The sequence below is a fragment of the Phyllobates terribilis genome, unplaced genomic scaffold (assembly GCF_046119375.1).
Source record: "Phyllobates terribilis strain yellow unplaced genomic scaffold, ASM4611937v1 Scaffold_1__5_contigs__length_1240528914, whole genome shotgun sequence".
Classification (NCBI taxonomy): Eukaryota; Metazoa; Chordata; class Amphibia; order Anura; family Dendrobatidae; genus Phyllobates; species Phyllobates terribilis.
Window position 1 is genome coordinate 103,501,250 of NW_027362761.1, and position 17,200 is coordinate 103,518,449.

Genomic DNA, 17,200 nt, shown 5'->3' on the forward strand with positions numbered 1-17,200 from the left:
TTAGCTAGAAACATATGAGGAGATGAAGGTGCTGGCAAGCAAGTAGAAAAGCTACACTGGCACAAACAAGGCTTTCTGCTGCTTTTCACACTTCACTATGGATTTTTACAGAGAGAGAGGCGGTGAGGAATTGATAAACTAGAGTCTTGGAGCCAAAGACCTGGAGGTCATTTTTTGGTTTCAGACGTTCTCATCTGCAGACGGTGCAGGAAAGACATACATCTATGTGAACACATTCAACATATTCTGACTGATAGTTATACAAACTAGGTAACAGATATGTATTGATTAACTGATAATGTAATGTGTAGGCCAAACCCAAACTGTAAATTTTCTCCATTTTAAGGATTTGGGCCTAGACTCTATCTTCAAAACTTTCTGCCAAAAACAACACCCTGTAAGATGTATTTTCTCATTTATCTTATTTTCTACACTCTGCCCCTTAGTTTAAGCATGTGCATCCATCTTACTTTTCGTACAGAGAGCCATATTTCATAATTGCTTCTAGATAGAACCTCCTAGTCCATTTTGACTTATTGTCTGTAACCACAACAGTTGAAGGGGTTGTCTCTTTACAAGAAATGTTTATTCCTGATCACAGTTTGGTCTAAAAAATAAACTGTACTATGCTCACCTTCGCCACGTCTATTGGCAAGTCTCCATTTCCAGTGTCTAGTATTAGCTGCTTAGCTGATGTCACGTCGATAGCTTGACAACCAATCAGTGAGCTTAGTGGCATTGAGTGGGGCATTCTGTCTACACTGGAAGAGCAGCTGAGATCACTGATTGGCTGCCACGCTGTCGACGGGACATCAGCGCCGTATCTATACCAGACATGGGAGCAGTAATAGAAACTCTCGAAGGTGTGTTCAGCGCGTCTTGTTTTTTACACCAAACTGTGCCCAGGAATGAACATTAACTGAGAGAGGAAATGGTGTTGATTCACAATGAAGCAAAGTCAGCCAAACCCTACAATTTTAAATGTATTGGACAAATATCTTATGTGTATAAGGTCTCCAAATTCTCTCCCAGCAGAATTTATCAGGGTAAATAAGGATAGGGCATGTTGAATTTTAGGCTATGTGTCCACAATGCAGAAATGCTCCGGATTTTTTCCTGAGCGTTTCTGCATCTCCCTGGCAGAAAAAAAGCATGCAAATTGTACATGTGTTTCTCCTGCCAGGGACAAGTAGATGTGAAGCGTTCTTCACATGCATTTCCGCATGCGGGTTGACAAGTGCTTTCCAAGCGATTTTAGCATCACTTGGAAAGTGTTTGACAACTTGGTCACATTATATAAATCCATGCAAAAGGCATGGATTTATATAGTGTGACCGAAAGAATGGTAAAAAATAAAAAATAAATATATACTTACGTTCTGATGGCCCCCGGTGTCCCTGTCTTGGCTTGCCGGCAGCTCGCGGTAGATTAAAGGACCTGCCGACGTCAGCGGTCGCGTGACCCTTTACATGACTAAATGACGTCACCGCAGGTCCTTTTAGTATACCGCGAGCTGCCTGCAAGCCGAGACAAGGACACAGGGGGCCATCAGAAGGTGAGTATAATGTATATTTTTTATTTTATTCTTTTTTTACAGGTGCTATGGAGTCTCCTCTTCTCCAAACCCGGTTACCATCCGCACATTGAAACACATGGAATTCGCATCTGCAGATGCAGTGATGCGGATGCCATGCGTTCCAATGCAAGTCAATGGCGGCGAAAACGCAGCGATTCCGCAAAATAATTGGTAGTGCTGCGGATTTTTCCACAATGATAATCCGCAGCGGAAATCTCCGCAGCATGCGCACAGCACATGCGGATTATCATTGGAGAACATGGCAGACCTTCTACCAAGCGTTTTTTAATTGCCGCTGCGGAAACGCTTAAAAAACGCATAGTGGGCACACAGCCTTAACCCTTGATCTTTGATTTCCCAGGGAAGATAAGTTGCCTGATGCCTGATAAGCTGCTGCCTGAGTCTAATAGCGATTTACTCCTCTCTCTTATTTGAAAACACATGCATGATCAGTGGAGCAGAGGATGCATGCGTATAGATGGGTCAAGAGGTATAACTGTCAGTGTATGGCCAGATTTAGGTTAATTTATGCACTAGGCTTTGAGACAGTAAGATTGACAGACAAAGACAGTAGGCCATAACTTGGAGATGATGGGGCCATATTCTGTTATGAAAGTAACATTTTGTTTTATCACTGAACTTGGGCTGGATATATAACATTCTGTTCCCTTTATCCTTTGTAAATTTTACAGCACTGAGATAATGTCATGGAGAAATATTGGATTGCAGTGAATTGTAATATGTTTCATACAGTATTACTTACTGATGGATCGGTGGTCACTAAATATGAAATGGCATTAAGGATTTCACATTTCTATTGGTTTATAGAAGCAGGCATTTTGTAAAACATTCATGTGATTACTTTTTAATAACCGTATCTGAAGTTTTTGTCAGCCAGGCCTCTTTGTCAAGACTTCTGAACAGTTGGGTGACAGCAACCTTCTCCAAACATACAGGAAGACACTGAAATAAAACAAGGTCTGTCATCTTTCTTGGATCTCTCGGAAAAAAATGAAATTATTTCACCAGTTAATGTCGTGAGTGAATTGGTTCTGTTATATGCTTGAACTATACTAGTTGGCCTGTGTACCAGTCGGCTGTGAATGACATGCGGTGGGCCAAACCACTTGGGAGCACGGACTGTGAGATATTAAGGGTGACAGGTATACTACCTGGGAGACAGGTTGTGAGGGGAGGGGGAGATTATTTATAAGCGAATGGTTAACAGCTGTAGATACTGCTAAGCATTACATGGATGCCACAAACTGTACAGATCAGAGCGCAAGTTATTCAAGCACGAACGACCTGCCTGTCACTGGAACGAGCCATGCGCTTGCAAATTGAAGTCAAGAGGGAGAGGGAATGAGGGGACTCTGAAACAATGCTCTGCTCTCAGGCGGCACTGTCATCACAAAGTGAGGGACGGTGATGTGAAAGAGATAGCCCTGTCATGAAATATGCTTCTCAAATTGCATGAGCATCAATGATGAAGTTGAGAGATTTGCTCGATTTCCTTCAGCTTCCCCCTCGCACCCTACACTCTCTTTCTCTCCCTCCCTGTCCTCCAGGCCTTTTAGTAGAACAGATGTAAAATGTGTCCAGCACAGATGCCAAGACACTGGGAAGAAAACACATTTTATATGGAATAAAATTAGTTATTTTATCTTGAAAGTTAAGCTCTCAGTGATTTGAGTGTTGTTACTGATGTGAGTGTTGCTCCTACTACAGTTACACGGACTACATGGAGTAAAATATCACAGCTAGGCAATAAGGTGTTCACATAGAAGTCATGAGGAGTTACATCTGCTGGTGTAAGAAGTAAGTCTATGGGCTCCATCTTTAAAAGTAGAACAGAATATTTTTACATTACAATCTTAAAGGAGTTGCCCACCTCTGAGAACATTTTTGGCAAGCTCCGTAGCTTGCCGAATCTAAGTGGTGTGTAAAGTACACACCGTTAGGATTCATCAACGTTTGCCAGTTCCAGCATACTAGTGGTCAAGTGTCGACTAGAGTGTTAGCCGCTTCTTTCAATGTTCTATTGAGAGAAGTTCTCAAAATTCTCTATATTCTAAAAGAGAAGCTGCTGAGACTATAGTCAGCACGTGACTGCAAGCATGCAAAACTGCTATAATCGGCACACAGAGCCAAATCCTAATAGTGTGCATATTACATTCTCCTAGGAAGGACTGGCCAAAAATGTAATCAAGGCTGGACAACTCTTTTAAACAATATTTTTTTTAATGGTGTTTCTAATTAGTGTTTAATAATGGATCTGTACATTATTTTATCCATTCCACTCACTTCACTCCAGAAGCGGTAAATCTGAGCAAGCACCTTGAAGTCTCTTACTTGGTCAACGGTGTAGGACGGTGTATTCCTGGCCAGAGAACATATCAGTTTTCACATTGACAGAGAGTCACTAACTATATATTATAGGCAGTAATTAAAAAGTTGCTCAAAGAGTAAAGAGCTGAAATGAGAAACCAGACCACACAGATTCTGTCTCACCACAAAGCTGCTATAATCTAATACAACAGCTTACAATACAGTGATTCATTACATGAAAATATAGTACATACTCCTAATATATCATTTGATATAAACACACTTAAAAGCATAGGTAATATGAACTATGCTAGCACTATTTAAGCAGCAGGAAATAAATAATAGCTATTTGACAGACTAGCAGGCCATATATTTGTCAATCTTTTAGGCCATTACAATTATTAGGCCAAGAATGGGGTAATGGACTGGGACCAGCAGGAGGTTGAAGGGCGTTAACATGTATATCACTGCTTTGATGTGTATTTTTTAAAAGAAGATGGATTAAAGAATGCATATATTTTAAAGAAACCAAAGGTGTTACTTTTTGACTTGAAATACTTGTTGAAGGTAGTTTGTTGGCTGTGGATTCAAAGACATGTAGTGGGCAGTGATTGTGGATCATACTTGTGCAGATGAGCCTGCAGTTCTATAAACTATTTGCCTAATTAGAGGAATGTATGGTCACTTAGATCTTAAAATTACATGGTAAAAAAATCTTACATTGAACTAATAACTGTACCTCTTAAAGAGATATTCTCATTTTAGACATTTATGACCAATTCTTGCAAGTCTAACCTCTGAGACATGCACCTATTTCCAGAACATGGGTCAACAACAGACCCTGATCATACATGGGATAGGCATATATACACTTCTATAGGGATAACAAGCCATAAATGTCCAAGATAGGAATACCCCTTTAAAGGGGTATTGCCATCTCCAAGATCCTATCACAATATGTAATAGCTGTAATAATAATAATAATGTTATCAAATACCTCCAATTAGGAATATAGTATAATTTTTCTGATATGTCTCTTTCCTCACGTGCAGGCATTGCAGGACCTTATTCATACATGAAAAAAGCGAGGTGGCACACCGATGTAATAAAATCTTCTTTTATTCCATTTCCATTAAAAATGCAGGGAAGCGGCGCCTTTTGCGGACGACGGCCGTTTTGCGTGTCTATCACGCTTCTACGGGTTGCCTGGACCCGTAGAAGAGTGTGCCACCTCGCTTTTGTCATGTATGAATTGTGACTTACTTTGTTTCTGGAGGGAGTTGCACCCGATGGTAAGATTGATTGCTCCAGCTGATGAGGTCGAGCTTCTGGAGTCTCTGCACAAGGACTGAGTCGCTGCAGTGCTGGTTGCCTGTGCATTTGTAATTGCAGGACCTTAGATATCCATGGTTACGACCATTGATATAGTGACAGTTAGTTAGCTAGTTGCTAGTGGTCATAACCATGGATACCTAAGGTCCTGCAATGCCTGCGCATGAGGAAAAAGACAAAGCGAATCAGAAAAAACTAAACTATATTTCTAATTGTAGGCATTTGCTAATATTATTATTACACCTACTACATATTGAGATAGGATCTTGGAGATGGGAATACCCCTTTAACTCTCCAAGGAAAAAAACGACTAACATGTTGAAAGCCAACATACCTCGTGTCCATTCCAACATCTGCCGTCAAAATGCTCTCATACACATTATATCATCAGCCAATTCTGCTGAAGCTGGCAGAATGACTTTTCTCTAATGTGTATGCCTAGCTTAAGATATCCAGGTCGAGGGACATTTCTCTATGTATGGTCAGTCCATTAGAAATATCTAAGGCATCGCTAAAGGACACAACTTTTGCCTTTTAAATACAATCACAAGGACTAGACATTTTGCTAAACTTCTTTAAACTATAACGTGCTGATTGCCTTTCAGACTTGCAGAGAAGTTGCTTCACAGAGCCGTCAGAGGGATGTGTAACAGCGCAGTAAACAAAAGCCACAGGATAATTATAAAACATATGGTGCATAACCACCCGTCTGTTTATTTTATGGAAGTTAACATTATTTACAGTGTATTTGTGGTTCAAATTAATAGATGTGTGTTGTCCAAAAAAAAGACTTTTTCTTTCTGTTTTGAACTATTTACACAAAGCCTTCCAGCCCGCACCTGCAGCACGGCTCTCTCTGTAAAGTTCTATGATTGTTTTTGCATGTTCTTAATGATGTCTGAAAAAGATGTAATCCAAAAACAGAATGCTGCCAGAAACATTAACAGGAATGGTACAGTGTGAAAATAAGCAGTTTTTTCCTGCCAAGCTTGTCGAAAAAAAATAAAATACACTTCTATTCCTCATCAAATATTTTTCAAATTCTTATTAACAAACTTGAATTCCTAGTGGTCAGGAAGGTTTTTTTTTAGTTACATAGCCTCCAGTTTTTCTTTTTTTAAATAAGACTTGATCTAGGGATTAATATTTAAAAATGAAATAAAAATAAATTAGTTTCTTAGATTATAGGGTAGACATTGCATTTAATTCTGCAAAAATACATGTATTGGTTGAGAAAAAAGGTACATCTGATGTGTACAAAATATCACAGTTCAAGTGTATAACAGAAAAATGTACATATTATTGTTATATTAATTATAGTATTAATATTATTCCTTAATGCGACTTTTACATAAATAAAAGTCAATAATCGGGAACGTGTGTTCGTAGAAATGCTCATTCCCAATAATTGGGCAGTATAAGCAGGCTGCTGATCACCTGATGAACAAGCAGAACATTCGTTCGTCAGGTGAAATAATCTTGCATAGAAGATCATCGTTCTCGACATCACATCATCCTGTATAAAAAGGATTTGTGCTGCCAAGAACAATGCAGCCTATGCGCTCAGAATGATCTATTACTGTTCATTTTGTGCTTATAAGAAATGCAGGCTGCTTGTCTAAACAGCCTATTAAATGCCCGCCATCAGCAAACATATAGCTGATCAGCGGTCATTTAGGTGTAAATGCACTTTAAATGCCAGGGCAGCTTTCTTTGTGTCCAAAATGGCCATTGTCGTGATGCTGAGAATGTAGTGCAAAATCTGAACTTCTACTACTCTTCCACTGTCATCTACTTCAGTCATGATGAACGCAGCCCTGGTTCATCTCATGGCGGTTGAGGTTGAGGTGTGGGAAAAGCATAGTTCAGACTGTGCTTTCCCTGTGATTGCACTTTATTAATTGAAAGAAACAAGGTATACTATACTATACATTAGTAATGTATAGACAAATATTGAATCTGGACTGGATTGTCGTTTAATTATAATAGCTTAATTGTCCATAGTTGTAAAATCAAACATCACTTTTTTCTGCATTCACTCATTTTTTAGTTTGTCTTTACTGCATAGAATAATGTCCCCGGTTGGTGTTAGTCAATAAGCTGATGTTATCATACATCTTATATAAGTCTTATATTTTAAATGTAATATTTGCATATTTATTTCTTAATAACAATCAGATTTTTGTGGGTTAAAAGGCATGTCCAGCTCAAATAAAATATCTTTAATGCCACGTTCACACGTTCAGTATTTGGTGAGTTTTTTACCTCAGTATTTGTAAGCCAAAACCAGGAGGGGAACAATCAGAGGATACCACTTCTGTATTTATCACCCACTCCTGATTATGGCTTACAAATACTGAGATAAAATACTGACCAAATACTGAACATGTGAATGTGGCCTAAATGTGCTTAAAGTAGCAAGTTATACAACTTACAAATGTACTTTATCGTCCAGATGTAAAGATATCAGCATGATCCTGAGTCCTTAGTTTCGGCAGCTCATCCTCCAGCTTGTGTTCCTGTGTTGGCATGTCATCAGTGAGGTGTATGAAGGAGGGTGGCTGACTGGTTCATTTTGGCATGAAACTATCCTCCTTCTTTGTGCATGCATAGGCTAGATTAGCTGATGAAATGAGCCAGTTAGTTATCAATCTTTACATACAACACCAGTTACGTGCTGACATAGGGAACGCTTTCCTGTGTTGGCAAATAGCTGCAAGTTGTTGCATTGAAATATGGGTACTGGGGTATTTTTGATAATTAAATTATTTTACTAAGTTTTATAACTTTTTGTATAACTTTTAAAATAAAATTAACCACATTTTTTTGAAATGGAGAACCCTTTTAACTAACTAATCTGCCCTACATTGTCATAATTAAAACAAAGCAGCACGATGGCTCAGTGGTTAGCACTGCAGCCTTGCTGGGGTCATGGGGTCAAATCCCACCAAAGACAACATCTGCAAGGAGTTTGTGTACTCCCTCCGTGTTTGCGTTGGTTTCTTCCCACACTCCAAAGACATACTGATAGGCAATTTAGATTGTGAGCCCCAATAATGTCTGTAAATTGTCTGAATTGTAAAGCGCTGCGGAATATGTTGGCGCCATATAAATAAAAAGATTATTGTTATTATCAGAATTCTAATAACCTCTGTGGAAAGCAGCTGCAGTCAAGAGAGTAAAAATATATGGAAAACTGAGCAAAAACAAAAATATAATGATGATCTAATTAGAAAATATCTAAGAGTTTATATTGGTTGAATTTATAGCCAATGGCAACAGTTAATTCTATTTTTACTCTTCTGTGTCCCATAAGTTAAACCTTTAACATCTGTAAAGAGCCATGGTATGAAAACAATCAATACAGTTCTGAATAATAAAAACAAGAGCATATAAACACAGAGAATAATACGGAATAATAATAATACTGAAATATTGCTTAAAAATGAAGCATCTTTTCACATCCTATTTCTTCTGTAATATGGCCAAAAGGTCTACCTTGGCAAGGTGCCTGTTTTGATTTCCTGATCACTGGAATGGCCAAAGGTCAATGTAGGCATGGAGCCCACTTTGATTTTCTAATAACTTTTTAGCCAGTCCAAGACTCAATATATCGAGTATATTTTTCCAATAAATTATTTCTCAGCTGAAAAATAGAAGACCATTTATATTCGACATTCTTTTCATGAATCCCGAAAAGCATTTTCAGATGTTGGCTGTATAAGTGAATTCTGCGTGAAAGGTTGGCAATCGTTTCCAGTCTGTAAACTCAGCAGTGCGAAATAGCAACAATCTGAATCTCAAGTGGACAACTCTAGCTGCAATTCCAGTTTTTGACTTACCATAAAAGGATGAGGCAAAACATCCCAGTCACTGAGAATTAAAGGGGATGTCTATTTTTTTTATTGTTTTTATTTTAATTATACTATTTGATTCAATAGCAAAAGATCAAATGTTCAGGACCATTATCTTCTAGCCAGAGAAAAGAGTGGCTAAAAAAGCATCTCTCACTCTGGAGGACCTGGCAAGTCTCTGCATTAAATGGACATTACTTGCAATTCAAGAAATGTGTAATGCTTCATAACTTCTGACGTGGCACTATTGAGTGGTCACTGTGAGGCTCAGCTTTGAGACTGTCACATCCATGCCTGAACATACTGCTGCAACGCCTTCCCTGGTCACTAGTCAGTGCCGTACTAATACCATGGTTACTGCTGGACATTGGTTTAGCTTTTAGATTGCTGAGACTAGTGGTCCCTTTCCTGTCCACCTGTGTTTTGCTGCAGTGAGCTGGTATGTAATTACCTCTCAGCTGGGAGCCATATAACGGGGCTCCATTTTTACATAAACCCCAGAAAACAGTCTGTAGCTGCCAGTTATTTGGTTAGTTCAGCTAGACCAGGTCACTGTGATCCTTTACTCCTATGTTCTATTTTCTATATCCTGTTGTCTGACCTCAGTTTGAATTTTGACCACCTATTTTCCTTCTGATTTTGACCCTGATGTAACTTCTTGGTTTTACCCTGTGTGATGACCTCTGGCCAGCAGTCCTCCAGATAAAGCAATCCAATGGACCCCGTTGTAAGACCAGATCCATGAACAAGGGTTAAAAGTGAAATTAGGGATTCCTCTGCAATCTGCCAGAAGGAATGGCTTGTGCCAAGTCTCTCTGAGATAGCCTATTTGAGCCTTTGGCCTCTGACAGAGGTAACAGGGACAAGCTGCAATTAATTTATAGTCAGGCAATATTTCCATCAAACTGGATTGGCAAAAGTGGACAACCCCTTTAACAATATCAATGTATTTAAATGGTTGATTAAGCTCACAACTTAATAAGCAAAGATGAATATGGTGTACTTATATCATTGAACATTTAAAGTCTAATATTTATGTGTCATACATATTTTACTCATATTTGTGATATTAGTGACTACTAAACTGTACATGTATATCTGTACAGTAGGTTTTTGGACATTCGAGGATACTTACCAAGCTGGAAAAGTGAATTGTATCAGATAATACTGATTCATTATTATTTTGTCATAGGTATAACTACATATATATATATATATATATATATATATATATATATAATATATATATATATATACACACACATATACAGTACAGACCAAAAGTTTGGACACACCTTCTCATTTAAAGATTTTTCTGTATTTTCATGACTATGAAAATTGTACATTCACACTGAAGGCATCAAAACTATGAATTAACACATGTGGAATTATATACTTAACAAAAAAGTTTGAAACAACTGAAAATATGTCTTATATTCTAGGTTCTTCAAAGTAGCCACCTTTTGCTTTAAAGACTGCTTTGCACACTCTTGGCATTCTCTTCATGAGCTTCAAGAGGTAGTCACCGGAAATGGTCTTCCAACAATCTTGAAGGAGTTCCCAGAGATGCTTAGCACTTGTTGGCCCTTTTGCCTTCACTCTGCGGTCCAGCTCACCCCAAACCATCTTGATTGGGTTCAAATCTGGTGACTGTGGAGGCCAGGTCATCAGGCGTAGCACCCCATCACTCTCCTTCTTGGTCAAATAGCCTTTCACAGCCTGGAGGTGTGTTTGGGGTCATTGTCCTGTTGAAAAATAAATGATGGTCCAACTAAACGCAAACTGGATGGATCAGCATGCTGCTGCAAGATGCTGTGGTAGCCATGCTGGTTCAGTATGCCTTCAATTTTGAATAAATCCCCAACAGTGTCACCAGCAAAGCACCCCCACACCATCACACCTCCTCCTCCATGCTTCACGGTGGGAACCAGGCATGTAGAGTCCATCCGTTCACCTTTTCCGCGTCGCACAAAGACACGGTGGTTGGAACCAAAGATCTCAAATTTGGACTCATCAGACCAAAGCACAGATTTCCACTGGTCTAATGTCCATTCCTTGTGTTCTTTAGCCCAAACAAGTCTCTTCTACTTGTTGCCTGTCCTTAGCAGTGGTTTCCTAGCAGCTATTTTACCATGAAGGCCTGCTGCACAAAGTCTTCTCTTAACAGTTGTTGTAGAGATGTGTCTGCTGCTAGAACTCTGAGCGGCATTGACCTGGTCTCTAATCTGAGCTGCTGTTAACCTGCGATTTCTGAGGCTGGTGACTCGGATAAACTTATCCTCAGAAGCAGAGGTGACTCTTGGTCTTCCTTTCCTGGTGCGGTCCTCTTGTGAGCCAGTTTCTTTGTAGCGCTTGATGGTTTTTGCAACTGCACTTGGGGACACTTTCAAAGTTTTCCCAATTTTTCGGACTGACTGACCTTCATTTCTTAAAGTAATGATGGCCACTCGTTTTTCTTTACTTAGCTGCTTTTTTCTTGCCATAATACAAATTCTAACAGTCTATTCAGTAGGACTATCAGCTGTGTATCCACCTGACTTCTGCACAACACAACTGATGGTCCCAACCCCATTTATAAGGCAAGAAATCCCACTTATTAAACCTGACAGGGCACACCTGTGAAGTGAAAACCATTTCCGGTGACTACCTCTTGAAGCTCATCAAGAGAATGCCAAGAGTGTGCAAAGCAGTCATCAAAGCAAAAGGTGGCTACTTTGAAGAACCTAGAATATAAGACATATTTTCAGTTGTTTCACACTTTTTTGTTAAGTATATAATTCCACATGTGTTAATTCATAGTTTTGATGCCTTCAGTGTGAATGTACAATTTTCATAGTCATGAAAATACAGAAAAATCTTTAAATGAGAAGGTGTGTCCAAACTTTTGGTCTGTACTGTATATATTCATGTTATACGATATATGATAAAATATAAGTTATCTATTGTAATAAACAAAGGAATAATATATGAAAAAGTCTACAACCTTTGGTTGTTCATATTGAATTTCCTCTCATATTGCTTTAGATTCTCTCACCTGAAGTATATATCCACGGACATAGTCTCGTAGCGTCCATCCTAGACCATGCAGGATGTGTAAGACTTCTTCTTGTTTGAGCACACTGAAGAGACGGTCCAGCAGAATCTTGAGCCGCACAGGCACGGCCTGTGTACCATACAGCATCAGGCTGCTGATGTCGAACACTACGTTGGATTGTACAATCTCCACTTGTGTTGGGTGGTACAGATGCTGAGTGCTAAGCTTGTCCAAAGCTACATCAATGGGGAAAGGTAAAAAAAAAAGACAAATATGTGCATTAAAAGATCAGCCAATAATGGTGATGACTTGAGTGTGGATTTTACAAGCAACAATGACTAAGTCACTCTCAGTCTTCTTTTAACTCAATTAGGAATGTTCACACTGGAGGAATGGCAGTGTCAATAGCAAGAGGGATTTTATGAGAAAGCCAGCAGAGCTTAGAGAATATGCCTCTTAAGGATAATGTATTGTCTAGTAAAGAACTGCATGTGTGTACACAATCAAGGGACTATGGAAATCACACAGCTTTTGTTCTAGAGTATGAAGCCATGCAAAAACAAAAGACACAACGAGTTTATCCACGCGTACTTCTTCTGTGCTCCTACTGATAGATATACATGTTGCTTGACACATAAATAAAAAAATATATATCATGTATACTAATTATCATGAGCGTCAAGAGTCATTTTTGTGTTAACAAATTATAAAAAATTATTAGAAATGACACTGATAAAATATACATTGCATTTTAATTTATAGATAGTCATAGTCATGGTGAACAGTACATGTCAAGTGAACAGCCCAATGATGTAGGTCAATGACAAAGACAATTTAATGTGAGATAAGACTTCACACTATTCCACCATATCTTAGCACTATGGAATCACTGTGCTTGCCAAGACAGACTTTATAATACACTTTTATTATCATAATATGCTCCTTTGTTACATTACAAGAAAAAAAAACGTCCCTTTATCATCAGTGTTGCTAGATCAGCTTTTCATAAATTTTTAGTTTCTGTCTGTTTTTGCCATCAGAGTGACATCTGTTTTTCTCTTATGCCTAAAAAAAATTCCAAGTTTCTTCTCCGCATTAAAGGACATCTGTCAGTAGGACCAACCCACCTACACTGACTATAAGGGCATGCATGTCATAGGAAGCTGAATAAAGTGATACCTTGATATCCGCAGTGCAAGGTTTTATTCCAAAGAAATCCATCTTTTTCTTATATGTTCTGATCCAGTCTATGGGCCGGACACTGATCTGCATGAGAATCTGCCTCCAGAGATTATGTTATATGAAGAGGGAGTTACCAGTGTGAGACATGTAGTAGCCGCTTTCTGATCTCCTGATCTCACTGCAGAGCTGTGTGTGATTATACCTGACTCATCTGCAGGTTCCTCTCAGCTTCAGCTTCCATCTCACAGGCAGAAAGGGTTGTAATATTGTTACAATACAGCAGAGTTGTGAGAGCTGCAGCTGCTAACGTGTTTGTTATGAGGCAAAGTTCAGTTCTATTGTTCTATGTTAGTTCTATTTCTCACACTGGTAATCCCTCCTTTCATTTAAAATAAGTCCTACAGCAGATTCTCATGCAGATCTGTGCTCTGCCCAGATCTGTGTCTTGAACAGCTCATTTACATATAAGAAAATCATGGATTTCTCTGGAATAAACCACTGGAACGCAGATATCAAGGAATCATTCTTTCAAGTTTCTATGACCTACAGTACATGCTCATATAGACGGCTCAGGAGGGAAGATCCTACTGGCAGATTCCCTTTAAGCAGCAAAAAGCAGAAAACACTCTGATAATACATGGATGGCATGATATTTTTCATGGATCCATTGAATTGGGTGATTTTTATCCGAAAATGTGATCAAAATTTGACACTTCTCTGTTTTTGCTTTTTTTTTTACAAAACGGTCCACGGAAAAATCCAGAAATGTGAACATATCATGTCCATAGCCATGGTCTGTAATGTCCATAAAAACACAGACAGAGCACATAAATAAAACACAGATGTCTGAATTAGCTATGCAAGAATAGTGACTGTAATTTAAATAATTCAGAATCTGTTCATCTCTTAAAGGGGCTTTCCCACAAAGTACATTTTACTTAAAAGATCAAAATAACAAGTTCCATAATTGAATGTGCTAAAAAAATGTTTCTGTGCTCAGATAATCATAGAACTGTGCCCCTGCTGTGTACTGTGTAATGGCTGTGTCTGACCGTGCAGGAACATGGACTGATAACACTACAAGTCCTGGGCAGGAAGGGACACAAAAGAGTATACAGACATTACAGCAGGGGATCGCAACTGATTCTTTCTGTGAAGCAAAATATTTCACTGCCTGTTTTTAAGCAATATTTTACCTGAAAGACTCTGCTGTGATCCCGTGCGGTAATATCGGTATACTCTCTTTTGCCTCCTCCCCTGCCCAGGAGCTGTGGTATGATCAGACACAGCCATTGCACGATCAGACACAGCCATTACACAGTACACAGCAGGGGCACATCTATAAGATTATCTCAGCGCAGGAACATTTTATTTAACCACTAGTGTTGAGCCACCCCCGTAGTGTTCGGGTTCGGTTCGGTTCGTCGAACACCGGCATGTTCGCCGAACGGTTCGTCGAACGGTTCGTCAAACACCGTTAAAACCAATGGCAGGCAAACAAAAACACATAGAAACACATAGAAAACACATAGAAAACACCTTCAAAGGTGTCCAAAAGCTGACAAACTGCTCAGAAGACACAACTAGCACATGGAAAAGTGACAAGTACATATAGTCATGCGAAAAGAAAAGAGGTGGAGGAGTAAAAGGAGGAGGAGACACAGATATAGGCATGTCATGCCCTTCTAAAATCAAGAAAAGCTGGAGTGAAAATCTAAAATCAGCCTACCAACACCCAGACGTCGTGACAAGAAAATTAAAAAAAGAAATATCTTTAGGCAGAATGGCGGTTCCATTCAGAACACTTTCCTTACAAGACGTAGTGGTATCCCCGTTGGGAGTTGTGCCAAAAACGGAACCCAATACATTCGGACTAATCCACCATTTGTCATATCCAAGGGGCAGGTCAGTAAACGACAACATCGACACGGAACCAAGTACAGTATATTACAGTATATATATTGACAAGGCAATCAGGCGGGTCAAGAAGATGGGAAGGGGCACCCTAATGGCAAAAACAGACATTGAGGGGGCGTTCCGGTTACTTACTACCTGTGCCTCCGAATAGTGTCCGCCTATTGGGCTGCTTCTGGGAAGGAACATACTATATAGATCGCTGTTTGCCCATGAGGTGCTCCATATCCTGCTCACTATTTGAGGTGTTTAGTTGCTTTCTCGAATGGGTCGTCATGGACGTTTCTAAGGGGGCACATATTATCCATTACCTCGATGACTTCTTATGCCTGGGCCCAAAAGATTCGCCACAGTGTGAATACACGTGGTAGTCTACCTGTGAGAAGGAGAGAGCTGGAGGGAGAGTGGACACCACAGAGCCGAGGGGTTAGATGGAGAACGGAAGAAGGAAAGAGGGCGAGGGAGGTAAGGGAGTACGGTGGAAGGCCGACCTGAGCTCCCCCATGTTCCTGCTGGGCGGGGAACAACCCTGGGAAGAAAAGCCGCTTGCGCATCCCTTTGAGGTTACGGGCGCGAGCGGGCAGAGGGACTATGCTGGAGTGCGAAGCCGACACGGCCAGGCCGTTCCTGCCCGTGCGACCTCTGTGTCGCCGGGTTTGTGCCAGAGCCGCGGTGGACCCTGTCGGCCAGCCCCCCTCTCCCAATACTGGTGCCTGTCCACTGGTGGGTTGAGACCCCCCGCGGTGGAGGCAGGTCTAAGCTTTGCAATTTAAATTGGCTCTATAATTTGAATGAGTACACTTTAAATCCTTTTACAAGGATCTATTGGAGGGCAAGTCTGGTGCCAGCAGCCGCGGTAATTCCAGCTCCAGTAGCGTCCACTAAAGCTGCTGCAGTTAAAAAGCTTTTATAAGGATCGAGCTTGGCGGTCCACCGCAAGGCGTGCTACCGCCAGTCTCAGCCCCTTTTCCATGGGGCGCCTCCCCGATGCTCTTGACTGAGTGTCCCGTGGGCCCGAAGCGTTTCCTTTGAAAAAATTAAGTGTCCAAAGCACAGGTGGTGTAGCTTGCTTAAGAGCTGGGCTACTCCGCTGACTAGTAGACACTGCTACTAGGCCCAAAGTATTGCCTGGGCTAGATGCAGTTAAAAATTTGTAATTAGATCTACAGGCAGTGTAGCTTGCAAAACAGCTGGGCTACTCCGCTGACTAGCAGACACTGCTATTAGGCCCAAAGTATTGCCTGGGCTAGATGCAGTTAAAAATTTGTAATCATATCTACAGGCGGTGTAGCTTGCTTAACAGCTGGGCTACTCCGCTGACTAGCAGACACTGCTACTAGGCCCAAAGTATTGCCTGGGCTAGATGCAGTTAAAAATTTGTAATTAGATCTACAGGCAGTGTAGCTTGCAAAACAGCTGGGCTACTCCGCTGACTAGCAGACACTGCTACTAGGCCCAAAGTATTGCCTGGGCTAGATGCAGTTAAAAATTTGTAATCAGATCTACAGGCGGTGTAGCTTGCTTAACAGCTGGGCTACTCCGCTGACTAGCAGACACTGCTACTAGGACCAAAGTATTGCCTGGGCTAGATGCAGTTAAAAATTTGTAATTAGATCTACAGGCGGTGTAGCTTGCAAAACAGCTGGGCTACTCCGCTGACTAGCAGACACTGCTACTAGGCCCAAAGTATTGCCTGGGCTAGATGCAGTTAAAAATTTGTAATTAGATTTACAGGCGGTGTAGCTTGCTTAACAGCTGGGCTACTCTGCTGACTAGCAGACACTGCTACTAGGCCCATAGTATTGCCTGGGGTAGATGCAGATAAACATTTGTAATTAGATCTACAGGTGGTGTAGCTTGCTTAACAGCTCGTCTACACCGCTGACTAGCAGACTCTGCTACTAGGCCCAAAGTATTGCCTGGGCTAGATGCAGTTAAAAATTGTTATTAGATACAAAGGTGGTGTAGCTTGCTTCAGAT

The 17,200-nt window shown here is 40.4% G+C and overlaps 1 protein-coding gene across 9 annotated transcripts in view; it reads right to left on the bottom strand.

Moving 5' to 3' along the window:
- Nucleotides 1-17,200, bottom strand: part of BNC2 (basonuclin zinc finger protein 2) — an 858,290-nt gene that overhangs the window by 137,142 nt on the left and 703,948 nt on the right. For all 9 annotated transcript variants that reach the window (XM_073665382.1, XM_073665393.1, XM_073665365.1 and 6 more), the window contains one exon: nt 12,125-12,360. In XM_073665382.1, the coding sequence (XP_073521483.1) occupies nt 12,125-12,360 (236 nt within the window). The remainder of the gene's footprint in view (nt 1-12,124; nt 12,361-17,200) is intronic.